Raw genomic sequence first — 27,738 nt, forward strand, 5'->3', positions numbered from 1 at the left:
GCCGGGGCAGGAAAGTCCCCACGAGATTCTTTTTTTTTTTTTGGCCAGTTGTGGACACTGTCCCTCAGCTCTTCAGCTCAAGGCTAGTGCTCTACAATTTCAGCCACAGTGCCACTTCTGGCTTTTTCTGCTTATGTGGTGCTGAGGAATCGAACCCAGGGCCTCATGCATGCAAGGCAAGAATTCTACCATGAGCCACCTTCCCAGCGCCCCCGCCCCCATGAGATTCTTCTCTCCAATTAACCACTCAAAAAACAGAAGTGGTGCTGTGGCTCAAGTGGCAGAGCACTAGCCTTGAACACAAAGAGGCTTAGGGACAGCACCCAGGCCCTGAGTTCAAGCCCCATAACCACCAAAAAAAAGAAAAAAAGAAAGTCAAACTGAATTACAGACGGCAGATATAATTCAGTGGTGCACACGTGCTTAGCATGTGTAAGGCTAACACAGTCCATCCCTCCAAAAATCATTACAATGAAAAGCTTGGAAAAATATGATAAAGCTAATGTTATTAATTTTTTTGTTCATGTGGTACCAAGGAATTAAACCCAGGGCCTGTGCATGCTCAGCAAGAACTCTACCACTAAGCCACATCACCAGCCCTAATAGCAACCTCATTATAAAATACCTTCTGGTTCTAAATAAAACTTTAAGACAGTTTCAAGTAACCTAACTAGCCAGCATTAGCGTAAGACTTATTTTCAGTGTTAAAAGGCATAATGTTTTACATTAAAACATATGTTACGAGCCGGGCGCCAGTGGCTCATGCCTATAATCCTACCTACTCAGAGGCTGAGATCTGAGGATTGAGGTTCAAAGCCAGCCCAGGCAGGAAAGTCCAAGAGACTCTTATCTCCAATAAACCACCAGAAAACCAGAAGTGGTGCTGTAGCTCAAGTGATAGAGCGCTTGCTTTGAGCTGAAGAGCTGAGGGACAGTGCTCAGGCCCAGAGTTCAAGCCCCATAATCAATAATAAAAAAAAAACAAAAACAAAAAAACATATGTTACAAACACACTTTATATGTTCGTATTTAAAAAGAAAAAAAAGTAATGCTAGGCATGGTGGAGGACAACTGTAATCCCAGGATTTAGGAAGCTCAAGCAAGAGGATCAAGAGTACTAGTCCAGCCTGGACTGTATCTGAAGACTTTGTGATCTCAAAAGACAAGCAAGCAAGCAAACAAACAAACAAAGAAAATCAAACAAAAACAAGTACTAAATACCAAATATCACGGTTCCTAGGGTAGGGTTGATATTCCTCTACAAGTAATGCTACCCCACAATTATTTTTATACTTTGTTTTTATTTTGCCATCTGGGAGGTTATTGAGGAAAAGAAACCACAAACCATGATTTTTTTTTTCTTTTGGGTTGTGGGGCTTGAACTTGGGGGCATGGGTGCTATCCCTGAGTTCTTTTTGCTCAAGGCTAGCACTCTACTATTTTGAGCCATAGCGCCACTTCTGGTTTTCTGGTGATTAATTGGAGATAAGAGTCTTACAGCCTTTCTTGCCTTTTTTTTTTTTTTTTTAGTTGAGGTGAAAAAACTGTTTCATAAGTTCATATGTCGTAAAAGCCACTGCTTGAGAGGGAATACAGCGGATGTAGTTAAGAGATAAGCCACGGTACAATCCTTTTCGAATTCCATGGTGTCCATAGACGTACTTCATAGTCTCCCGCATGGTACTGAAAGACAAAGTTTAAATGATAGCATCACTAGGCCGGTCAGGAAAAGACAATTTCAGGATCCAAGGCAGTATTTTTTTTTCTTTTTGTCAGTCATGGGGCTTGAGCTCTGGGCCTGGACACTGCCCCTCAGCAATTCAGCTCAAGGCTACCATTCTACCACTTGAGCCACAGCACCACTTTTGGTTTTCTGGTGGTTTACTGAAGAGTCCCACGAACTTTCCTGCCCTGGCAGACTTGGAACGGTGATCCTCAGATCTCAGCCCCTAAGTAACTAGGATTACAGGCATGAGCCACCAACACTCAGCTCCATTGCAGTATTTTTGAAAGATGCTATAATACCATCTTGAAAAGGTTTTGGAAGATAGGTATTACAACAAGCTAAAAAATCACAATGAGGGCTGGGAAGGTGGCTCAGTGGTAGAGCGCTTGCCTTGCATGCATGAGGCCTTGGGTTCGATTCTTCAGCACCACATAAGCAGAAAAAAACCAGAAGTGGCGCGGTGGCTCAAGTGGTAGAGTGCTAGCCTTGAGCTGAAGAGCTGAGGAACAGTGCCCAGGCCCAGAGTTCAAGTCCCATGATTGACAAAAACAAAACAAAACAAAACAAAAAAAACACACAATGAAACAGCAAATTGTTCCAAGCAAATACAGACATTTGGGGCTCATAATATACTTCCTCTAAAAATTTTGTCCATAATGTTTTCTGATAGCACTATTCCATGGTTGTTGTAACACTAAGCTTAAGGGACTATCTTTTAGATTTAACAAATGAAGACCATTTCAGAGTTGTTTCTTTTCCTTACAGATCAACATCCTATACTTTGTCATAGTCCCCTCTCAATAGGGAATCTGGATGAAATTTTCAAAATAGTATTTTGAATGAACAAAGCACACACACAAAATGCTGCTAAATTTCTATAGATTACTAAGAAAGTCTAGAGCTATCTGATAATGGCAGCAACTAGCCACATGTGGCAGTCCAAACTGATATGTGCCTAGCTTTCAAGAACAAAGACCTGGGTTCAAAACCCAGTACCTCTAAAAACAAACTGAAATGTGCTGTGAGTATAAAATACTCCCTGGACTTCAATATTTCAAGGGTGAATAATATTGAACTCTGAAGTCATAATATTTTAGAAACACTAGGCTAGACCAAAAAAAAAAAGTTAGTGCTGGAGTTAGAGCTTGAACACAGGGCCTCATCTCTAGGTTGGCTTTTTGCTGAAGCCTGGTGGCTCTACCATCTGAGCCACACTACTTCCAGCTTTTTTTTTTTTTTTTTGCGAGTCCTGAGGCTTGAACTCAGGGCCTGAGCACTGTCCCTGAGCTTTTTTTGCTCAAGGCTAGCACTCTACCACTTGAGCCACAGCACCACTTCCTACATTTTGATTATGTGGTACTGAGGAATCGAGGGTACTGAGGGCTTCATGCATGGTAGGAAAGCACTCTACAACTACGCCACATTCCCAGCCCTAGTTCCAGCTTTTTTTTTTTTTTTTTTTGGGTCCGGTCGTGGGGCTTGAACTCTGGGCCTGGGTGCTGTCCCTCAGCTCTTCAGCTCAAGGCTAGCACTCTACCACTTGAGCCACAGCGCCACTTCTGGCTTTTTTCTTTTTGCTTATGTGGTGCTGAGGAATCGAACTCAGGGCCTCAGGCATGCAAGGCAAGCGCTCTACCACTGACCCACCTTCCCAGCCCCTAGTTCCAGCTTTTTTATGGTTAATTGGAGATAGGAATTTCTCCAATTAATTTGTTTAGGCTGGCTTCAAATCAGGATCCTCAGATCTCAGCCTACTAAGTATCTAGAATTACAGGTGTGAGCCACCAGCACCCAGAATTACTTCTGTCTTATTAATGCTTTCACACCTGTAATCCTAACTATGTAGAAGGCTGAGATCTGATGGTCACAGTTCAAAACCAGCTCTGCAGGAAAGTATGAGACTCATCTCCAATTAGCCACTATAAATAAATAAATAAATAAATAAAGCCAAGTGGCACAGCACTAACTCTAAACAAAGAAGCTCAGGAAAGGGCGAGGCCCTGAGTTCAAGCCCTAAGACTGGCATTTAAAAGAAAAAAAAAAAAGGCTACCAGAAAATTTAAATTAAACATGTAGTTTAATTTCTATTTAACAGATCTATTCTAAAAATTTCAATAAGAGATTAGGGCCTGAGTGAGACCCCATAAAGTAGTTACCTCAGTGTAAAATGTTGCTATTGTTGCTGTTATTTTTTAATGAAAGGTACAGACTATTGGTGAGACCTGAGTTCCTTCTTCCTGCTAGCTTTAAACATCACATTTCCTAAAGAAAATGAATGATGATATTTGGAGAACTTACAGGCACTTTTCAAATTCTGGAAGAACAGCTCCTAGTTGCATTCGCCGACGAGTTACATCAAATGGGTAGCTAAAAGAAGAAAACAAGCTTGAAGACTAAAATAATTTTTCATTTTCTATCCAACAACAATTGAATGGAAAGCCCCATCTACACTAGGAAATAATATATTCCTATTTCCTATACACACATGAAGAACTCAATTTTATTAGAGTCCTCTACAGGATTCTTCTCTCCCACTACAATATCAAGTTCTACTGATTTCTCAACTCCAAATTATGGCACTTCCTGAAGAAACAAACTAGGTGCTTTCCATTGCTGTAACTTTAAATACAGTTTTGGTTTATCCACTTTTGGCACTTCTGACATTTTGGCTTATTCTGTCCTGTGTACAGCAGGATGTTTACTCCATCCTTGGCCTCTGAACACTAGATACCAGTAGCATTCCCCCCAGTTTTAAAAACCAGAATTGCCTCTGGAATTAATACATGTCCACTATAGTCAACTTCATTCTCAGTTGAGAACTACTACCTTAGGAATTTTCAACAAGTCCCCTCCAATACACCAAATCAATGCAAAACTTCCATAGGGACCAGAATTAATGATACAGGTATTATATTTCAAGGGCAGAGAAAAATTATTGCAATGCCTGAATGAAAAAGTAATCTGCTTTAAAGATATATACAATATACACAAAATTGATATGATGAAATCCTTTATATAGTGATATTATATAAATATATATTGACTAAACAATGGAGGAGATAAGCTACAACTCACTGAAGCTCCCAAGTATTTCAACTGCATCCCCAGGAATAGTTTCTTAATGGGAAAGAAAAACATCAAGTGAGGGATTGAGTTGCTGTTTATAAAAGATGTAGGTAGGAGCCAGGCACTGATTAGCTCATATAATTCTAGCTACTCAGGAGGCTGAAATCTGAAGAGTGTAGTTCAAACCCCCACAAGCAGACTAAACTATAAGACTTTTATATCCAGTTAACCAACGAAAAAGCTGGAAGTGGAGGTGTAGCTCAAATGGTTGAGAGCTAGCCTTGAATGAAAAATAAGTTCAAGTCCTCATACTGTGACACACACATACACACACATCAAACTGTATGTAGGTGGAAGAAATTGATTACTAGAAAAGAAAGAACATGAGAAAGCAAGATGACAAAAACCAGAAATGGGGAAATAACAGGGGAAAGAAACAGCAGTTTGTACAGTGTCCTGAAGTAAAGTGACAAGATTTAGTGGAGTAGCTCAATTGTTAGAAAACTTGCTGATAGCACAAGGCTCTGAGTTCAAACTCTAATACTGCACCCCACTCCCAAAGTCACAAGATCTGGTAACTGTTTATAGATACATACAATGTGAAAAATTATTTCAAATCATCAGGACTACTAGATTGATAGTTATCAATAACTAGAAAAGTTAAAGGTTTTTATAAAGATGAAAATAAGAACATTTGGTTTGGATTTTGTTTCATACTGCATTGCTGGGAGCTCAGGCCTTGTGCATGCTGGACAAGCACTCTGCCATTGAGCTATACTCTCATCCCCAAGAAGGCAAGATTTGAATTATAAATTTGAAACAATGGCAAAATACCAAGTAGAAACATCAAAAAAATTGCCAGAGATGTAATAGGGGTAAATAGAACTAGTTATTTGCACTGAGGTAATTAGTGAAATTATGGAAATAAGATATTTATGTCAACAGGACAAAGTGGCCTTTGAAAATTCACACAGGGCTGGGTGCTGGTGGCTCATGCTTGTAATCCTAGCTACTTACGAGCTACTTAAGATCTGAGGATCATGGTTCAAAGCCAGCCCAGGCAGGAAAGTCCGTGGGACTCAACTCTCCAATTAACCACCAGAAAACCAAAAGTGGTGCTGTGGCTCAAGTGGCAGAGTGTTCAACCTGAGCTGAAGAGCTCAGGAACCCAGGTCCAGAGTTTAAGCCCAACACCGACAAAAAAAATTCACACAAGGGCTGGAGGCCTGACTCAAGGGATGTACATAGCACATGCCTAGAAAGCAAAGGGCCTGAGTTCAAACTCCAGTACAAAACAACAAAAAAGGACCAGAAGTCTGAGATCTCAATACCAATGTTTTAAGTCATCCTGGTACAGAAAAGTCTGCAAGACTATGTCTAACTAACTACCAAATGTTTCACTAGAGGTTTGGCTCAAGTGGTAGAGTATCAGTTGAGAGCAAGAGAGTCAAACAAGAGTGCAAGGCCTTGAATTCAATCCCTATATCAGTACACACACACACACACACACACACACACACACACACACACACACACACACACACACACACACACACACACACACACACACACACACACACACACACACACACACACACACACACACACACAGAAGCTGAGCAAGGTGGTACACATCTATCATCCTAGCATTCAAGAAGTTAGGGCAGGAAGATCAGGTTTGAGGCCTACATAAACTACATAAAAGAGGTTTTTTAAAATCCACACAGATAAGCAGAGGTAGTTAAAGGAAGACAGAAATCATTAAAATACCTAGAAAGGGAAGGGAAGGGTTTTAAGGGCCAAGGAAGTAAAACAAATGAAAAATGGGGGAAAGAACTGAGAAGGGAGCTATGACATTTATAAGTCTATGTATGGTAGAACACAGTTTAAGGAAAGAAGAAGGAGAAAATGCAGTTTAAGGATTTTCAGGATCTAAGTAGGGAGTTAGTGGAAGAAAAGAAGCAATAATCCAAGCAGAGAATCAGAAAACTGGGATGATCATGTCTCTGTAAATGAAATAAGTTCCCCAGCCAAGCAAAAATAAACACCATACCTTTGCTTCCTTACTTATCTCTTCTTTTCCATTGGATATTCTTTTATTCACTTTTTTTTCAGTCTTTGTGATACTATTACTTCCTTGTATCTTTGTGCTGTTCAGGATATTCCTTCTCAATCCAGCTTTCCTTATTCCTGTTTCCCAAAAGTTCTTGTCTTTTAGGACTGTGACCTCTTTTTATTTGATTCTACTCAAGCTCTTTTGGTATTTTAACACAATAATACCTTTATCAATATTTCCACTATATGCTACTTACTCAGCCTCAGTTAGACGGTATGGCTGCAGTCTTAATAAAAACATAAGGCTTATTGAGGCAGCAACTGTGTCCTTCAGTGACTTTACAATGCCTCATATACTGCCTGGCATAAGGTAGGCCTCTGAAACTTTAATGCTAGACAAGCTGCATCTCCTGATACGCATATATACACGCAATAAACAGCTCTAACTTCTGAAACTTCCCATAGGCAACTTCATAAGAAAAAATTGGAGGAAAATTACATTAAGCGATTCTTCTTTCTTTTAAATGAATCTATAGGAATTGGGGTAGATCAACTTGACATGAAAGTTAATGTAACTGGACATGTAACAGTATGATAAGCTTGACATGTAAGTATCCATAATATGCTCATGTGAAGGTAAATATGGAAAAAGTCTTAATATTTATAAAAACGAATACTCATATGTACAAGGGGTTCTGTTTTTTATTAATCTGGTAGAAATAAAATGATGAACCAATGCTAAAACTGAAGAATGCGTACTCATAATTTTATGAATCTAGAGCCTCCCCCTTGCTGGGCAAGCACTCTACCATTGCCCCCAGCCCCGGGGAAACTAATTTGATTGAATTAGATTGATGAGGAAACTTACGATATTGTCTGTGCTATTGCTCCAGCAACACCACCACAAAGTAAGTTTATGTGAGTTTTCAAAACTAAGACATTAGGATTGTCTGAAGAAGGTTTGCCAAGAAGGGTAGGAGCATGGGAAAGCCCAACACTCTTTAGGGTACCAAAAGTAAAAAATGAAACACCTGAAAAACAAAATATAAATTCGCCATGATGCTTAACAAAACATGAGCTGTGAAAAGGCAGCTTTCTACATAATAACCAAGTAACTCCAGGAAATAACAATGCATTTCCTAACTTCTGATGTTTGGCTCAACCAAACACACAAACACAAATTTAATGAATGTTTATAAGTACTTAAAGTCAAAGAAATCGCACCTATAAAAACAATAGCAATGGTTTTCACACACTAATATATTGTGCACATTAGTGAACATAATGCCACACTACATTTGACTAGAATTGAAAGGTATTCAAGGTTTCATGAGTAAAAGTTAAATTTGTGATTAATAATTACAAGTAAATATAGTAACAGAATAACAATGATGATGAAATTTTTAAGACAAGCAAAAAAAATCATTAGTGACAAGGCAGCATTATTTTGTTCTTATTTTTCTATTTTTGCAGTGCTAAGGATCTAACTCAGGGCCTCATACACGTTAGACAAGCACACTTCCACTCAGCCTCATTCCCAGACCTGCATTTCTGTTTTAACTCAGTGTAGTATAAATATTTGTCTCCAAAGAATTAGGAACATGACAGAAATGTTTATATTGGCTCACAAAACTCAGAGAATCTAAAAACACAGAATGAAGTTAATGCTTACAAAACAGTTATATAACTTTCTAGTAAGTCATAAATTGATAAAAAATAAAAAATTGAATGTAAAGCTGGGCACCAGTGGCTCATGTTTATTATCCTAGCTACTCAAGAAACTGAGATCTGAGGATTGACATTCAAAGCCAAGCCCAGGCAGAAAATCTGAGAGACTCTTACTTCCAATTAACCAGAAAAAACAACAACAACAACAACAACAGAACTGGAGGTATGGCTCAATTGATGGAGCGCCAACCATGAAGGAAAAGGCAGAATGAGAGTGTGAGGCCCTGAGTTCAAGTCCCAGAACTGGCACATATACACACACAAGAACTGAATTAAAATATTCTAAGCATTATTCAGCCAATCTTGATATTTACTAAACTGAAAGCCGGGTATAGTTGTATATGCCTGTAATTCCAGGACTCAGCAGACAGAGGTAGGAGGACTCCAAGTTTGAAGCCAGCCTGGACTACAAGTTCAAGGCCAGCCTAGGCAACCTAAAAATACCCTGTTTTTTTAAAAAAACATAGCTAAAACAAAGAAAGACAAAGAAAAAAGGGGAATAACTACAGAAAGAACGAAAAAAATATGAAATTAAGGAAAAACTTTTGTCAAAAATAAATAAATAAATAAAACTCTCTGAGCACCAGTAGGGCCTCATGCCTGTAATCCTGAAGAGCTCAAATCTGAAGGGATCTGAAGATCTAGACTGAAAATTACCCGTTGGCAGGAAAATCCATGTGACTTTTATAACCAGCTAACCACTAAAAAGTGAAAAGTAGAGGTGTGGCTCAGATAATACTACACCAGCACTGAGTGAAAAAGCTAAGGGACATGTCAAAGTGATGACTTCGAACCCCAGTACTAGCACCAAAAAAAATTTTTTTAACTAACACAAAAAAGGTCAATTTCAAAATTATAAAAGAAGCTGGGCATCAGTGGCTCATGCCTATAAACCTAGCTACTCAGGAGGCTGAGACCTGAGGATCATGGTTCAAAGCTAGTCTGGGCAAGAAAAGCTGTGAAACTCTTATCTCCAATAAACCACTAGAAAACCAGAAGTGGTGCTGTGGCTCCAGTGGTAGAATGCTAGACTTGAGCAAAAGAAGCTCAGGAATAGTGCCCAGGCCCTGAGTTCAAGCCCCAAGACTAGCAAAAAAAAAAAAAAATTCTCCCACAATAAAAACTATTTTAAAAAACAGAAGGGGGGGCTGGTAAGGTGCTCAGTGATAGAGTGCTTGCCTTACATGCATGAGGCCCTGGGTTCGATTCCTCAGCACCACATAAACAAAAAGAAAAAAGCCGGAAGTGGCACTGTGGCTCAAGTGGTAGAGCGCTAGCCTTGAGCTGAAGAGCTGAGGAACAGAGCCCAGGCCCAGAGTTCAGGCCCTACGACCGGACCCAAAAAAAAAAAAAAACAACAACAACAACAGGAAGGGGCTTTTTGTTGTTGTTTTTCATTGGTTCTGGAGATTAAAAAGTGTCCCATAAGCACAGGCTTAACCAAAGAGCTATACTCCCAGCCCCAAGAAACAAATAACAGATCATTTTATAGAGATTTGTCCAGAGGGCCAAGTACTTGTAATCCTAGTTACTTGGAGCCTAAGTGGAGGACTGTGGTTCCATGTCAGTTCACTGAAGAGGTTATTACCACACAGGCTGTATAATAAGGGAGTAAGTTTTCTAAAACTCTAAAAATATTCTATCACACTCAGTTTGGGTTGATTCAAAAGTCATTTAATATTAGAATATCTGTCAATGTGGAGAATACTATATGAATGATCATTTTTAGTACATGGAGAAGAAGGTATTTAATAAAATCCATCACCAAGTCATATCCTCCTTTTTTGTTTTGTTTTGTTGTTGTTGTTTTTTTGTAGGTCGTGGGGCCTGAACTCTGGGCCTGGTTACTGTTGCTCAGCTCTTCAGCTCAAGGCAAGTGATCTACCACTTGAACCACAGCGCCACCTCTGGCTTTTTCTGCTTATGTGGTGCTGAGGAATTGAACCCAGGGCCTCGTGCATGCAAGGCAAGCACTCTACCACTGAGCCACCTTCCCAGCCCCTAGCCTTTTTTACTTCCCTTTCTGTTCCTTGGTGGTGCTCACACATGCTAGGCAAATGCTTCTCACTCGGCTACATCCCCAGCCCAGGAAAAGAAATCAAGGCTCAAATATTTATCAAGATTTGAGATGTAGTTCAGGGATAAAGTACTTTCATAGTACATGTGAGGTCCTGGATTCAAACATAGCACTGAAAAAAAAAACAACCCTACATCCTTCAAACTAATACATTATATATTATAAAACTACAGCAAACATTAGAATTAATTAATTAAACGCATCAGTCAGCTGGGCGCCAGGTGGCTCATACCTGTAATCCTAGCTACTCAGGAGGCAGAGATACAAGGATCACCCTTCAAAGCCAGCCCAGGAAGGAAAGTCTGTGAGACTCTTATCTCCAATAAACCACTAGAAAACTGGAAGTAGCTCTGTGGCTCAAGCGGTACAGCACTCGCCTTGAGCTGAAGAGCACAGAGACAGCGCCCAAGCCCAGAGTTCAAGCCCCATGACCGACCAAAAAAAAAAAAGCATCAGTCAAGGCAGGGCACCAGTGGCTCATGCCTGTAATCTTAGCTACTCAAGGGGCTGAAATCTGAGGATTGCAGTTCAAAGTCAGCAGGGCAGGAAAGTCTGTGAGACTCTTATCTCCAGTAAACTACTAGAAAACCAGAAGTGGCGCTGTGACTCAAATGGTAGAGCACTTGCCTTGAGCTGAATAGCTTAGGGACAGCGCCCAGGCTGAGTTCAAGACCCACGACTGACCAAAAAAAAAAAAAAAAAAGTTATACAGTGCTAGCCTTAGGTGAAAAAGCTTAGGAACAGCACCCAGGCCCTGAGTTCAAGCTCCATGACCAACCAAAAAAATTTTAAAAAGTAGAAAAGGAAGCCGGGCACTGGTGGCTCACACCTGTAATCCTAGCTACTTGAGGATCAAAGTTCAAAGCCAGCCTGGACAGGAAACTCCATTAGACTTTTTTTTTTGTCGGTTGTAGGCATGAACTCTGGGCCTGGGCACTGTCCTCAGCTCTTAAGCTCAAGGCTAGTGCTCTACCACTTGAGCCACAGTGTCCTGACTGGCTTTTTCTGCTTATGTGGTGCTGAGGAATCAAACCCAGGGCCTCATGCATGCAAATCAAGCTCTCTACCACTGAGCCACCTTCCCAGCCCTCCACGAGACTCTTATCTCCAATAAACCACTCAGAAAACTGGAAGTGGCGCTGTGGCTCAAGTGGGAGAGCACTCACCTTGAGCTGAAGAGCTGAGGAACAGTGCCCAGGCCTAGAGTTCAAGCCCCATGACCGACCAAAAAAAAAAAAAAAAAAAACCAAGAAAGAAGCCGGGCGCCAGTGGCTCACGCCTGTAATTCTAGCTACTCAGGAGGCTGAGATATGAGGATCTTGGTTCAAAGCCAGCCCAGGCAGGAAAGTCTGTGAGACTCTTATCTACAATAGACCACTAGAAAACCGGAAGTGGCACTGTGGTTCAAGTGGTAGAAGCACTAGCCTTGAGCTGAAGAGCATAGGGACAGTGCCCAAATCCAGAGTTCAAGCCCCACCACTGACCAAAAAAAAAAAGAAAGAAAGAAAGAAAAGGAGCCAGATACCAGGGGCTCACACCTGTAGTCCTAGCTACTCAGGAGGCTGAGATCTGAGGATCACAGTTCAAAGCCAACCCAGCAAGGAAATTCCCTGAGACTCTGCAGTCTACTTCATCTTATCACCAGTTAACCACCAGAAAACCAGAAGTGGTGCTGTGGCTCAGGTGGTAGAGTCCTTGCGTTGAGCTAAAGATAAAGATCTTAGGGAGAGTGCCCAGGCCGAGTTCAAGCCCTATGACTGACCAAAAAAAAAAAAAAATCAGAAAAGGAAAAAACTCTAAAACTACAAGATAGTTGATGCCTAGTAGGATGGTTAAAACCACAAGTCAGACAATAACAAGTGTTAGCAAAGATGTGGCAAAACTAGAATTCCCCTTCAGCTAGTGAGAATTTAAAATGACACAGCCATTATGAAAAGGATGTGGCAATCTTTTTGGAACGTTAGACAAGTTAAGCATCTACTTGAGACAAATGAAAACACATATCCATACAAAATCTTATACATGAATGTTCATAACAGTTTTATTCACAGTAGCCAAAAGGCCAAAACACCTGTCAACCGGTGAATGGGTAACAGCCCAGCATGTCCACACAATGGAATGCTGTCCATAAACTTGACTGAAGTACTGATATACTCTGCAACATGAGAACCCTTGAAAACATGCACAGTGAAAGAAGTCAAACACAAAAAACCACATATAGCTATATATGTAGCTCATGCCTGTAATCCTAACCACTCAAAGTCTGAAATCTGAGGATCACTATTCAAAGCCTGGGAAGGAAAATATGTGTGACTCTTATCTCCAATTAATCACCCAAATGCTATTAGTGGAGCTGTGCCTCAAGTGGTATAGTGCCTTCAGCAATAAAAGCTCAGAGAAGCACCAAGAACGTGAGATCAAGCCCCAGAACTGGTGTGAGCACACACATACACACACAATCAAATATACAAGCTGCGCACTGCACTGGTGGCTCACACCTGTAATCCTAGCTACTCAGGAGGCTGAGATCTGAGGATCACAGTTCAAAGCCAGCCAAGGCAGGAAAACCTGTGAGATTCTTATCTCCAATTAACCACCAGAAAACCAGAAGTGGCCCTGTGGCTTACGTGGTAGAGCGCTAGCTTTAGCTGAAGAGCTCAGGGACAGAGCCCAGGCCCAGAGTTCAAGCCCCATGATTGACAAAGGAAGAAAGGAAGGAAGGAAGGAAGGAAGGAAGAAATAAGAAGGAAGGAAAGAAGGAAGGAAGGAAAGGAAAGGAGGCTAAATATATATATATGGAAGTAATTCACAGGAAATATACAGGTGGATGTGGTTGTGCACATTTGTAATCTTAATACTTGGAAGGCTGAGACAAGATCATAAGCTTGAACCACCTGGGTTATACAGTGAGATCCTATCTTGAAGGGAAGAGGAGAGGAAGGGAGGGAAGGAAGGAGGGAGAGAGAAAAGAAAAATGCTAGCATAATGGCTCATGACTATAATCCTACCTATATAGGAAGCTGTGAACCTAGGATCAAGGTCCAAAGCCAGTCTGTGCAGAAAAGTCTCTTAGAGCCATTCTCAACTCATACTTGGGTGCAGTGACATGCATGTCATCCTTAACTATGTGAGAGATTGATATTGGGAAAATCAGGGTTCCATGATGAAGCAGAAGCGTGGACATGGTGGCAAATATCTGTAATCTCAGCAACAACAGATATTCTAAAGTAGATGGATGGCAAATCAAGCCCATGCCTAGGCAAGAAGCAAGACCTTATCTCAAAAATAACCAGTTATGGGGCTGGGAAGGTGGCTCAGTGGTAGAGTGCTTGCCATGCATCCATGAGGCCCTGGGTTTGATTCCTCAGCAACACATAAGCAAAAAGAAAAAAGCCGGAAGTGGCGCTGTGGCTCAAGTGGTAGAGTGCTAGCCTTGAGCTGAAGAGCTGGCGGACAGCACCCATGCCCAGAGTTCAGGCCCCACAACCGGACCCAAAAATAAATAAATAAATAACCAGCAGTTAGGTCCCACAATATTTTAAGTTTATGTAATCACTTAATCTCAATAAAGAAATTTAAAAAAAAACTTTGAGACACACAAGTCTATCATTTCAGTATCAGGTTCTATTCAACTACATCATGAGTCTGTTTACATTTCTGATGTGTACGAATGTATTTGGAGTTTTAAAAAATGCTTTCCAAGACTCCTCAAAATAAAAATAAATTTCTCAAGGAAAAAATAAATAAATAACCAGTGAGTCAGTCAGGAGCCAGTGGCTCACACCTGTAATACCAGCTACTTAGGAGGCTGAGACCTAGAATATCATGGTTAAAAGCAAGTCTGGGAAGAAAAGTCTGTGAGACTATCTCCATTTAACTAGCAAAAATGCTAAACTGGAAGGATAGCTCAAGCTGCAGAGAACTAGCTATGAGTGAAAAAGCCAAAGGAGAGCAAAATGGTGCTGAGTTCAAGCCCAGGTACTGACACCAAGAACAGAAACAGGTGTTGCTCAATGGTTCAGTGGTAGACTATATGCCTCACAAGCACTAGGCCCTGTGTTCAAACCCTGGTGAAGAAAAAAAAAAGAGGCCACGTGCTTGTAATCCTAGCTACACAGGAGGCCGGATCTGAGGATTGAGTTTTGAAGCCAGTGCAGGAAGGGAAGTTCATGAGACTCTTATCTCCAATAACCAATACCAAGTCAGAAGTAGAGCTGTGGCTCAAGTGGTAGAGCTCTAGCCTTGAGCACAAAAAGTCAGGGATAGCACCCAGGCCCAAGTTCAAACCCCTGGCCTGGCAGAAAAAAGAAAAGGAAATAAAAATACATTAAAAAAGAAGCTGAGCATTGGTAGCTCATGCCTGTAATCCTAGTTACTCAGGAGGCTGGGAATCTCAGGATCACAGTTCAAAACCAGCTAGGGCAAAAATCCATGAGACTCTTTTCTCCAATTAACCACCAGAAAATCAGAAGTGGAGCTGTGGATCAAAGTGGTAGAGAACTAGCCTTAAATGAAAAAGCTCAGGGTCACTGCTCAGGCCCTAAGTTCAAGCCCCACAATCAGATAAATATGAGCCACAGCACCACTTCCAGCTTTTCCTGATTATGTGGTAGTAAGGAATGGAACCCAGGGCTTCATTCATGCATGCTAGGCAAGCGCTCTACCACTAAGACACATTCCCAGGCCCCTCCCCCCCCCCTTTTTTTTGTTGGTTCAGGCCCCACATCAGACCCAAAAAAAAAAAAGAGAGTCCTCTTCTTTAATCTTCCCAAGAAGCTAGGACTACAGGCAATACTACTGTGCTATCTCAAATCCTTTCTTTTAACTGACACTTTCCCATTTCTTTTTGTGTGTATGTGTGCATATGCCAGTACTTGGGCAGGCACTGTCCTTGAGTTTTTGTACTCAAGGCTGCTCTACCATTTGAGCCATAGCTCCGCTTCCAGCTTTTTTTTTTTTTTGGGTCCGGTCATGGGGCCTGAACTCTGGGCCTGGGCACTGTCCCTCAGCTCTTCAGCTCAAGGCTAGCGCTCTACCACTTGAGCCACAGCGCCACTTCCGGCTTTTTTCTTTTTGCTTATGTGGTGCTGAGGAATTGAACCCAGGGCCTCAGGCATGCAAGGCAAGTGCTTTAACCACTGAGCCACCTTCTCAGCCCCTGCTTCCAGCTTTTTGATGGTTAATTAGATATAAAGCATCTCATGGACTTTCCTATCAGGGCTTGTATCCAACCTCAATTCTTAGATAGCCTCCTGAGTAGCTCAGCTTATAATGTGAGCCACAGTGCCCACCTCTGACATGTTCTTTAAACTGTACATAATGGTACTGGCCTATAATTCCTTGATGTGAGAGACTACAGCAAAAGGATTTGGTTAAGGCTAGCCTGGACTACATGAGACCTTGTTTCAAAAACAACAACAACAACAAAAACAAAACCCACAAACCAAAAATAAAAATAAAACCAAAACAACAAGCAGCAGAAACGAAAAGTGGAGCCCTTAATAATCACTCTAATATATTCATTAACAAAACTATAGCTGGCTCAGATATTAAGAAAATGATATAAAAATACATTTTGATTTATTATACATGAACAATTCATACATCGTACTACAGGATTGTATGGATATAAATGGGTCATAATTGTATTGACATTACTTTTTTAAGTAAACGGATTTTTCAGATAGCATCTTTTCAGTTTATCACTCGCACAACAACTGGTGACATAATTTAAACACAAACTGGGACTCAGTCAGATTGTTACATACCTGCATATGGAGCCATTCCTAAGATAGTAGGTATCAGGCCTCTGTAAAATCCTCGGACACCACCTTCCTTTGAGTGAGGGAAAATGAGAAGTGAGACTACATTGTGCTCACTATGATAAATAGCTCAGAAGGAAAGCACGTGATACAACGGAGACAGACATTACTATAGGACTCCACTTGAACCACAAATATTACCTTTCATCATCATCATAACCATCATCATCAATAATTGCAAATAAAAAAATCTAGACATCATTCAAAATAAATACAAAAGGGCATGAAACAAATGAGAAAGATAAGATGAAATACCTTGGCGTAAATTGTCTTGAATGCATGAATGATTCCTGTATAAGTGTGTTCCCCTTTCACCTGGAATGCTAGACGTACTCTAACCATGTCAAGAGGATAAGTACAGACAACAGCAGTCATACCTGAAACACAGGAGAAATCTGAATGGATAAACTTTTGACTTAGTTTGTACATATATATATTGTATATGTGTATGTGTGTGTGCATCCTCTTTATCACTAATAATGCTCTCAGTATTATTGGGTTGATGTAATCTCAATGAACTGGGCATTATAGACATGAGCTAATGCTCATGTCTATAATCCTAGCTGCTCAGGAGGCTGAGATCTGAGGATTGACGGCATTTCAAAGACAGCCAGGGCAGAAAAGTAGCACGAGAGACTCTTATCTCCAATTAACCACCAAAAAAAAAAAAAAAAAAGCCAGAGACATAGCTGTGGCTCCAAGAGTAGAATGGTAGCTCTGAGCAAAAAAAAAAAAAAAAAACAGTAAAAGCATAAGGCCATAGATTCAAGCCACGGCACAAATAAACTAATTTCATATCAAAAATGGCATTAATGATTCAATTATATGTCAGCAGGAAAACAATCTAATAAGAGTCAGTTTGTAAATCTTCAAGTTCTTCTTGTGAAGTTATATGGTTAGCAACAAAACAGTACAGTTTCAATCTATTATGAGTTCTGAAAAACAAATTCATTAAAAAAAAGAAAAGACTTAGGGGCTGAGAAGGTGGCTCAGTAGTAGAGTGCTTGCCTTGCATGCATGAGGCCCTGGGTTCGATTTCTCAGCACCACACAAGCAGAAAAAGCTGGAAGTGGCACTGTGGCTCAAGTGATAGAGTGCTAGCCTTGAGATGAAGAGCTGAGGAACAGTGCCCAGGCCCAGAGTTCAGGCCCCATGACCAAAAAAAAAAGATTTTTAAAAAGCCACTTACCAGTCCGTTTATACTTGCAATTCTATCTACTCTAACTATTCTATTCTCAGAGAGGAAAATCTGTGAGATGCTTATCACCAATTAACCACCAAATATCCAGAAGAGGAGATATGGCTCAAATGGTAGAGCACCACTCTTGAGCAAACAGCTAATGAGAGCACCTTGGCTATGAGTTCAAGCCCAGTACTGTCTCACACACACACACACATACACATAAATTACCAAGTCTGGTTGTTTTCGTATTCCTGAAAGAAGCTTAATAATTTGAATGTTAACCTTACATCTTGGAATATATGGCAAAGATTCTCACTATACCCTTGTGAATCTTAAAATCTAGTTAATCTATTTGCTGGGCAACGGTGGTTCATGCCTGTAATCCTAACTCCGGGCCTGGGCACTGTCCCTGGGCTCTCCAGCTCAATCCAAGCACTCTACCACTTTAGCCACAGCACTACTTCCAGTTTTCTCATGGTTAATTGGAGATAAGAGTCTCAGGGAATTTCCTGCCCAGGCTGGCTTTGAACAGCAATCCTCGAATTTCAGCTTCTTGAGTAGTAGCTAGGATTACAGTTATCCCCCCAACCTGATGTGGAGTTGTAGCTCAGTGGTAGAGTACTAGCTTTAGCAAAAGAGTTCAGGGATAGTGCCCAGGCCCTAAGTTCAAGCCCCATGATTGATATAAGGAAAGAAAAAAAATTATAATTGAAGTTCTGAAACCATTGTGTTGTTTTTAAATGAAATGCAATTTAAGAGAACTTTCAATTCAATAATGATGTTATGAAAAGGAAATAATATGAAGTCTTCACTATGTAATTCATTCATCATTCTATCTCATCTTTCCGACTTTTTTTTTTTTTTGGTTTTTTGTGGGGCTTGAACTCAGAGCTTGGGCACAGTCCCTGAGCTCTTTTGCTCAAGGCTAGCACCTACCACTTTGAGCCACAGTGCAACTTCCAATTTTTTGATGCTTAATTGGAGATAAGAGTCTCCTGGGGGCTAGAAATGTGGCTTAGTAGTAGAGTGCTTACCTAGCATGCATCACATCCTAGGTTCGATTCCTCAGTACCACATAACCAGAAAAAGCCAGAAGTAGCACAGGGGCTCAAGTGGTAGAGTGCTTGCCTTGAGCACACAAAGTCTCAAGGACAGTGCCCAGGCCCTGAGTTCAAGCCCCAGGACTGGGGGAAAAAAACGAGTCTCATGGACTTTCCTGCCCAGGTTGCCTTTGAACCTCAATTTCAGATCTCAGCCTCCTGAGAAGCTAGGATTACAGGTGTGAGCCCCCAGCCCCCAGCTATCTTTACTACTTTTCAAAGGGAAAGGTTTTGAGCTGGGAACGGCCAGCTCACGTGTGTAATCCTAACTATTCAGGAGGCTGAGATTTAGAGATCAATGTTCCAAGTCAGTTGATAGATAAATCCAAAAGATTCTTATCTCTAATAATCAGCAAAAAGCTGGTCGTGAAAGTGTTACGCAAGTGGCAAAGTATCAACCTTTAAGGCAAAAGCTAAGCAAGAATGCAAGGCCCTGAATTCAAACCCCATAGTGGCCCAAAAGAAAAAAATAAAAAGATAAATTTTCAGAAATAGGACTGTCAAACGGATAACAAGTTTTTCCACAGAGTTGTAAGTTCTGTAAAATACCCTTTTTTAGATTGAATATTATTTATAACTGAGTGTAGAAAGATAAATCAATCTCACATGTTTTTAAACCAAATTATAGTAACAGAAAAATAAATTCTCGGGGCTGGGAAGGTGGCTCAGTGGTAGAGCGCTTGCCTTGCATGCCTGAGGCCCTGGGTTCAGTTCCTCAGTACCACATAAGAAAAAAAAAAAAAAAAAAGAAAAAGAAGTTCTCAAATATAAAATATACAAGCCAGGTGCCAGTGGCTCACGCCTATAATCCTAGCTACTCAGGAGGCTGAGATCTGAGGATCTCGGTTCAAAGCCAGCCCAGGCACGAAAGACCGTGAGACTCCTATCTCCAATAAACCACTAGAAAACCAGAAGTGGTGCTGTAGCTCAAGTGGTAGAGCGCTCACCTTGAGCTGAAGAGCTGAGGGACAGCGCCCAAGCCCAGAGTTCAAGCCCCATGACCAACAAAAAAAATAAAAGAAAAGAAAATATACATACTACTCTTACCTGCCATGGATCCAGCCATTAATCTGTGAACATGACCAGAAACTCCCAACTTGGTGGTAATTAACTAGAAACCAAAAATACGTTGTTAAATGACACAATAGTTTGGGTTATTTTTGTTTTTTGCAGTGCTGGAGATCAAACTCAGTGCTTTGTGAATACTAGGTAAGCCAGAATATGCCAGAACAACATGTGGTTTTACCTGCTGCCCATTTCATTGTCAAATAGTGACTCTTTTTTTTAATTACAGAATTTAGGCCAAATGCTGATGGCTCATGCCTATAATCCTAGCCACTTAGGAAGCTGAGATTGTAGGATCGTGGGTCAAAGCCAGCCTGGGCTGGAGAGTCTGTGAGACAATTACCACGAATTAACCACCAAAAAGCTGGAAATGGAGCTGGGGCTCACACAGCAGAGCACTAGCCTTGAGCAAGAAAAGCTCAAGGACAGCACCTGGGCCCTGAGTTCAAGCCCCAGGTCTGGCACAATAATAAAATAATAATAATAACAGAATCAGTTAAATACGTAGAAAATTAACTATGCAACTGTGGGCAGGAAGAAGAAACAGGGGGAAAGCAAAGGAAGGGATGACATTGTCCAAGAACTGTACTCATTAACGGATTCATGGAATTGTAACCACTCTGTACAACTTTTTTTTTTTTTTTTTTGGGTCCAGTTGTGGGGCCTGAACTCTGGGCCTGGGCGCTGTCCCTCAGCTCTTCAGCTCAAGGCTAGCGCTCTACCACTTGAGCCACAGCGCCACTTCCGGCTTTTTTTTTTTCTTTTTTGCTTATGTGGTGCTGAGGACTCGAACCCAGGGCCTCAGGCTTGCAAGGCAAGCGCTCTACCACTGAGCCACCTTCCCAGCCCCTCTGTACAACTTCTTAATAAAACAATAAGCCAGGTGCTGGTGACTCACACCTGTAATCCTAGCTACTCAGGAGGCTGAGATCTGAGGATCATGGTTCAAAGCCATCCCAAGCAGGAAAGTCCATGAGACTCTTATCTCCAATTAACTACCAGAAAACCAAAGTGGCTCTGTGGCTCAAGTGGTGGCTCGCCTTGAGCTGAATTACTGAAGGACAGCGCCCAGGCCCAGAGTTCAAGGCCCACAGCCAACAACAACAAAAAAAAAAACACAAGAAGTGGCACTGTGGTTCAACTGGTAAAGTGCTAGCCTTGAGCAAGAGCGCTCAGGGAGAGTGCCCAAGCCCTGTAGCCTCAGGACTAACAACAACAAAAAAAAAAATTATAGAATTAGTTAAAGAGTTAAACACAAGTAACAAGAGTAGAAAAAGCACAATTATAAAAAGTTGGGCAGGGCTGGGAAGGGGGCTCAGTGGTAGAGCGCTTGCCTTGCATGCCTGAGGCCCTGGGTTCGATTCCTCAGCACCACATAAGCAAAAAGAAAAAAGCCGGAAGTGGTGCTGTGGCTCAAATGGTAGAGTGCTAGCCTTGAGCTGAAGAGCTGAGGGACAGTGCTCAGGCCCAGAGTTCAGGCCCCACAACCGGACCCAAAAAACAAAAAACAAAAAAAAAATAAAAAGGTGGGCAGTGTATCAGGAGATACAGTCTCCATAGCTGTGTTCTTCATGCTTTTTTTTTTTTTTGGTCCTGGGGCCTGAACTGTGGGCCTGGGCACTCAAGGCTAGCACTCTACCACTGAGCCACAGTGCCACTTCCGGATTTTTCTGCTTATATGGTGCTGAGGAATAGAACCCAGGGCCTCATTCATGTTCTATTTCCACTACATTTCATAATTGAAAACTAAAGAAGTAGATGGATGTTTTTTACATTTATGCTTAACTTTAGCATCTATTAACTAACTCACACCTGTAATCCTAGTTACTCAGGAGTCTGAGATCTAAGGACTGAGGTTCAAAGCCAGCCCAAATAACCACCAGAAAACCAGAAGTGGCACTGTGGCTCAAAGAGGTAGAATGCTAGCCTTGAATATAAAGGACTCAGGGACAGATCCCAGTCCCTGAGTTCACGCCCTTAGAGTGGCACCAAAAAAAAAAAAAAAAAAAATTAAAAAAGGAAGGAAGAAAGAAAGGAAATCCAGGGCGAGGATCATGGGATCAGGCTTGGCATCTAAGTGATAGAACCTTTATCTAGCATGCTTGAGGTCCTGGATTCAATCCCCAGCACTGACTGAAAAAAATTTAAAAGAAGGAAAAAGAATGAGCATGACGGTACACAACTGTAATCCCAGTGCTCAAGAGTTTAAGGAGAAAGATTTCTGAGTTTAAGGTCAGTCTCAGCTACATAGCAAGGTACCGACTCAAGAAAAGAAAAAGTTAAAAAAAAAAAGCAAATACCTGTTAGCAAGCATAATATTCAAGGACACTAAAGAGAAAAGAAGATAATTCAACTACCGTTTTATACTGCTCAAATGCCATAAACTGGATTGCACCGTAGGGAAAAATTCGAATCATCATTGCACCATTTCCTTTATACAATCCAAGGTATCCTTCTTTTTGGGGAACAGCACGCAATGTTGAGAGTACTCCTGTTTTAACAAAGGTTTTAGAAGAAAAATACTATTAAAGCCAAGAAGAATATCTAAATTACAATTACATGACAATCACTGATATAGACTACTAGGCTATCACCCATGATTTAATTTTGTTTGAGGAATCACACAGTAATTATGTATCAGCTAAATTTATTTAAAATACATCTTCTATCTAAACTATAAAAATAAGCATTGCAAGGTATGAATGGCTCACCCCAGTAATCTTAGCTACGCATGAGGCTGAGATCTGAGGACTGAGGTTCAAACCCCAAGCAGGAAATTTCATGAAATCCTTATCTCCAATTAACCACCAAAACCTAAAGCCAAAGTGGAGTGTGACTCAAGTGGTAGAGTGCTAACCCTGAGCAAAAAAGCTCAGGGACAGCACCCAAGACCTGGACCTGAGTTCAAGCCCAAGGATGGGCACAAAACAAAAAGCCAGAAGAGGAGGTATAGCTCAAGTAGAGTGCCAGCCTTTGAGTAAAACAGCTACAGAATAGTGCTACAGAATACTGATTTGTTATTTGTTTGTTTTGTGCTCAGCTCCTTCCTTTATTTTGTGCCCCAGTACAGGCACTAAATAAATAAATATAAGGAAGGAAGGAAGGAAGGAAGGAAGGAAGGAAGGAAGGAAGGAAGGAAGGAAGGAAGGAAGGAAGGAAGGAAGGAAGGAAGGAAGGAAGGAAGGAATTTCTTTCAAAATTTAATTCTAGGGCTGGGAATGTGGCTCAGTGGTAGAGTGCTTGCCTAGCATACCTGAAGACCTGGGTTCCATCCCTTAGTACCACATAAACAGAAAAAGCTGGAAGTGGCATTGTGGCTCAAGTGGTAAAATACTAGCCTTGAGCAAAAGAAGCTCAGGGACAGTGCCCCAGGCCCTGAGTTCAAGCCCCAGGATTGGCAAATACACACACACACACACACACACACACACTCTGAGCCACACACACACACACACACACACACACACACGCACGCGCACACACACACACACACACACACACACGCATGCACGCACGCACTCTGAGCCAAATACTTACTGGTGGCTCACACCTGTAATCTTAATTACTCAGGAGTCTGAGACCAGAAAATTCAATTCAAAGCCAGCCCTGACAGCAAAGTCCACAAGACTCTTATCTCCAACTGACCACCAAAAAAAGCCAGAAGTGGAGCTGGCTCAAGTGGTAGGCACTTAGCTTTGAGCAAAAAAGTGTACCACAGCTTCTAGGGCCCTCAGTTCAAGCCCCAAGACTAGCACATACACACACAAATTTTAGCTCCAAATTTTGTTCCTTTTCGTGCCCTATCTACATTTCACAACTGAAAACTAAGGAAGTAGATGAATATTTTTTACATTCATGCTTATTTTTAACATCTATTAACTCACCTAAATGTTTGTAATGGTGATTGTGAGCTTGCAATAAAACTTTTACTCGGTCCAAAGGAGCAACAGTTGTTTTGGCACAGCATCCAGCAATACCTTAAAAAATGTTTAGAAGGTCAGAAAGAAACAGCATTTCATTGAGGGAGATAATTTCTTTAGTCAGTAAATACGCCAATCTTTAACTTGGCCTCTTTGGGTGGAATTGCCCCATATCAGAGATATTTGGACAACTGGCTCCCGTTCCCTGTAATTTTATAATTGAGCATGTCAGACTTAAAAAATTCTAGGAGAAGCCAGGCACTGGTGGCTCACGCCTATAATCCTAGCTACTCTGGAGGCTGAGATCTGAGGATCACGGCTCAAAGCCAGCCTGGGCAGGAAAATTGGTGAGACTCTTATCTCCAATAAACCACTAGAAAACCAGAAGTAGCGCTGTGGCTCAAGCAGCAGAGTGCTCACCTTGAGTTGAAGAGCTGAGGGACAGCACCCAGGCCCAGAGTTCAAGCCCCAGGACTGACAAAAAAAAAAAAATCCTAGGAGAACAAAGCAGTCCCTATTGCCTGATGAACACAAGTAATTTTGCTAATACGTGGAGATAGAACCCAAGATACTATTTGCAGAACTGTTTGAAATGACCACCTTTTATTCTGGATGACATTTTCACTTGAAACAATCAACTTTTTTTTTTTTTTTTTGGGTCCAGTCGTGGGGCCTGAACTCTGGGCCTGGGCGCTGTCCCTCAGCTCTTCAGCTCAAGGCTAGCACTCTACCACTTGAGCCACAGCGCCACTTCCGGCTTTTTTCTTTTTGCTTATGTGGTGCTGAGGAATCGAACCCAGGGCCTCAGGCATGCAAAGCAAGCGCTCTACCACTGAGCCACCTTTCCAGCTCCGAAACAATCAACTTTTAACCACAAAATTCTTCATTCATTTATGCATTCAGTAAATATGTATTTGGCCCATAACACATACTGCTGGCCACAGATGTGGGTAAAAGCAGAGCAAAGTGCTTCCATGGGCTTTACTTAATGTTTGAATACGATCCATACATAAGTTTCCATACTAGAATTTTCCTATCTGAACTAATGGAAATAACAACCCTGACTATCAAAACTGAAGCTAAACTACAAATATGGCTATGCATGATTTTATATTATGCTGTATTGTCTTGTTAGTCATGTACAACTGTATACATTAACCATATAATGAAAGCAGTTTTTTATCCCTTTGTACAACCATTTAAATATAAAAAAAAAAAACAGGAGATGGTGGCTAACACCCGTAATCCTAGATATACAAGAAGCTGAGATCTGAGGATATGGGTTAGAAGTCCAAGGGACTTTTACCTCCAATTAATCATCAAAAATCCAAAAGTGGAGCTGTGGCTCAAGTGACTAGAGCTCTAGCCTTGGGCAAAAAAGCTCAGGGGCACAGCCCCACAGCCTGAGTGAAAGCCCAGGACCAACACAAGCAAGCAGCCCTGTCATATCATGTCTTTGCTTCTGAAACTCTACAATTGTTCTCCACTTCACTCCAAGTCTTAGAACTCTTTACCAGTCCTTACTTTTTTTTTTTTTTTTTTTGCCAGCCCTTACTTTTTGCCTCTTATCATTTGCCTAACTTCCTTCCCTAAAAAAACATCACCTATCTTCAGCCTTAGTCCTTGAAGCAACTATTTCAATAGACTAGGCCCCCTCTGGCTACGTAACCTTTGCTTCAGCTTCTCCTTCTTTAGATATGAACTTGCTATACTTCCTAATTCCTTTAATCTCCTCAGTCTAGTGTGAAGCTGTGTGCCAGCAGTCTCAGCTACACAGAAGCTGAAGAACTGACAGTTCTTTGATAACAGCCTGAGCAAGATAACAAGACCCCAAACCCAAAGTAGAGGAAGTGGGTGTATGAAGACACCTGCCTGTAATCCACACTTGGAATCTGAAGCCTACACAGAAAGACCCCGTCTCCCTGCCCCTCCCACCCCAAAACACTCAGAAGTTAACTGAGTCATAGTCTCTCAATGATAAAGACTAACCACAACCATCCTAGCTGACACTGCATACTTTCCACTTCTTTATTTCCTGCCTCAGTCTCCTTTGCATTCATCACCTTCAAATATATGATAAAGTTACTTTCTCTTTTTGTTTATTTTCTTTATTCCCCATAGTGCCTCATTCAGGAGGAAATACAGCAAGGGTAAAGTGCCCGGTTTTGTTCTCTTGTGTATAAAAGCAGGTAGAGCTGGCACTCAAAGCCTCCATTGTTAATAATTGAATATACTTTTTTAGTTTGTTTTGTCCATCATGGGACTTGAACTCTGGGCCTGACCTCTGTCCCTCAGCTCTTCAGCTCAAGGCAAGCACTCTACCACTTGAGCCACAGTGCCATTTCTGGTTTTCTGGTGGTTAGCTGGAGATAAGAGTCTCAAAGAGGGCTGGGAAGGTGGCTCAGTGGTAGAGCGCTTGCCTTGCATGCCTGATGCCCTGGGTTCGATTCCTCAGCACCACATAAGCAAAAAGAAAAGAGCCGGAAGTGGCGCTGTACCTGAGCTCTTCAGCTCAAGGCGAGCGCTCTACCACTTGAGCTACAGCGCCACTTCCGGTTTTCTGGTGGTTTATTGGAGATAGGAGTCTCACGGTCTCTCCTGCCCAGGCTGGCTTTAAACCGCGATCCTCAGATCTCAGCCTCCTGAGTAGCTAGGATTACAGGCGTGAGCCACCAGCGCCCGGCAAATTAAATTCTTAATACTGCTATATTTTTCAGATACTATCTTTCAACAAGTCCTCAAACTACAAATATTTTTTGTTCCTAGCCTTTTGTAATTAAGTGATGACAACCTAGAGAAACAACCATAGAAGGACAGAGATGAAAACATTTGTTTATAAGAACTCAAGAGAAGCCAGGCACAGGTGGCTCACGCCTGTAATCCTAGCTACTTAGAAAGCTGAGATCTGAGAATTAGGGTTCAAAGCCAGCCCAGGCAGGAAAGGCTGTGAGACTCTTATCTCCAAATAATCATCAAAAACCGGAAGTGGCGCTGTGGATCAAATGGTAGAGGGCTAGCCTTGAGCTGAAGAGCTCAGGTACAGCGCCCAGGCCCAAGAGTTCAAGTCCCACGACCTACCAAAACAAAAAACAAGAGGAAATTTCGTTGAAACAAAGTGAACCTTTTGGCTTCACAGTCACAACAATAGGCCTTTTCAAGTAGCTCTGGCATCGTTTTTAGAGCGCCTTGGAACCAGTTTTGGTTGCAGATAGTTTTACACAATTCCCAGTATTTTTGGAAAGCTAACCACCACTTGTCACCCTTTGAGCAACATGCAACACTACACTCAATCACCCTCGTTCTTTATTAAAGAAAGTGTATCACGTAAAGAACCCCCTTCTTCCATCCCGGCAAAACAGATGCCTCCTGGTTCAGTTCTAGCCCGTCCCCAGCCGCTCCCCCGGGGCCCAAGGCCCAACTCCCCGGGACCTGACTGTCACCACCAGTCGGGTACAGTAGAAAACACTAAGGAGCCAGCAGGGCAGAGAAGCAAGTCCAGTAGAAGACATCATCGGGGCCGCTGGCAGCCGCTGGCACCCGCCGGCACCGAGCCCGCCGGGGATCACGCCACCCAGCAGCGCCGGGTGCCGCCTGCAGACACCCACCTCCAGCCACGAAAGAGCGAAGCCAGTAGAAGTCTCGGCGAGCAGTGGGCCCTCCAGCCCCGGCTGCCGGCGGCACCGCGGGCGGAGAGTCGGCCGCTGCCAGGGCCGCTGCTGCAGCCATCAGGACCTGCCCACGTCGGGAGGGAGCTTCGGATGACAACTTACAAACCACAGGCCGGGGCCATGGCTGGTGCGGGCATTGACACTGGGGCCGGCCGCCGCGCGGGCGGGGCCAAGTGACTCGGACGCTGTCGCGCGGGATGATGACGTCAGGGGCCGGCCCGAGGAGGCGGGGCCAGAAGCAGAAGGGGGCGGCGCCCAGGCGCCTCAACCTCGTGCTGGTGACGTAAGGGGGCAGGGCTGTGTGGGCGGGGCCAGGCCCTCCAGGCCC

General features: G+C 42.2%; 1 protein-coding gene across 1 annotated transcript; it reads right to left on the minus strand.

The window, feature by feature from the left end:
- Positions 1-1,457: 1,457 nt before the first annotated feature.
- Positions 1,458-27,578, minus strand: Slc25a16 (solute carrier family 25 member 16). The gene is made up of 9 exons (XM_042696386.1): positions 27,348-27,578; positions 23,707-23,799; positions 22,180-22,313; positions 19,805-19,868; positions 16,730-16,851; positions 16,421-16,487; positions 7,716-7,878; positions 4,025-4,093; positions 1,458-1,683 (listed from the first exon to the last, which is right to left on the minus strand). The coding sequence occupies exons 1-9, from the start codon at positions 27,466-27,468 to the stop codon at positions 1,527-1,529; spliced, it is 990 nt and encodes a 329-aa protein (XP_042552320.1). The 5' UTR covers positions 27,469-27,578; the 3' UTR covers positions 1,458-1,526.
- Between the last annotated feature and the right edge of the window lie 160 nt (positions 27,579-27,738).

Source organism: Dipodomys spectabilis, unplaced genomic scaffold (assembly GCF_019054845.1).
Source record: "Dipodomys spectabilis isolate Male_0828 unplaced genomic scaffold, ASM1905484v1 ptg000207l, whole genome shotgun sequence".
Taxonomy (NCBI): domain Eukaryota; kingdom Metazoa; phylum Chordata; class Mammalia; order Rodentia; family Heteromyidae; genus Dipodomys; species Dipodomys spectabilis.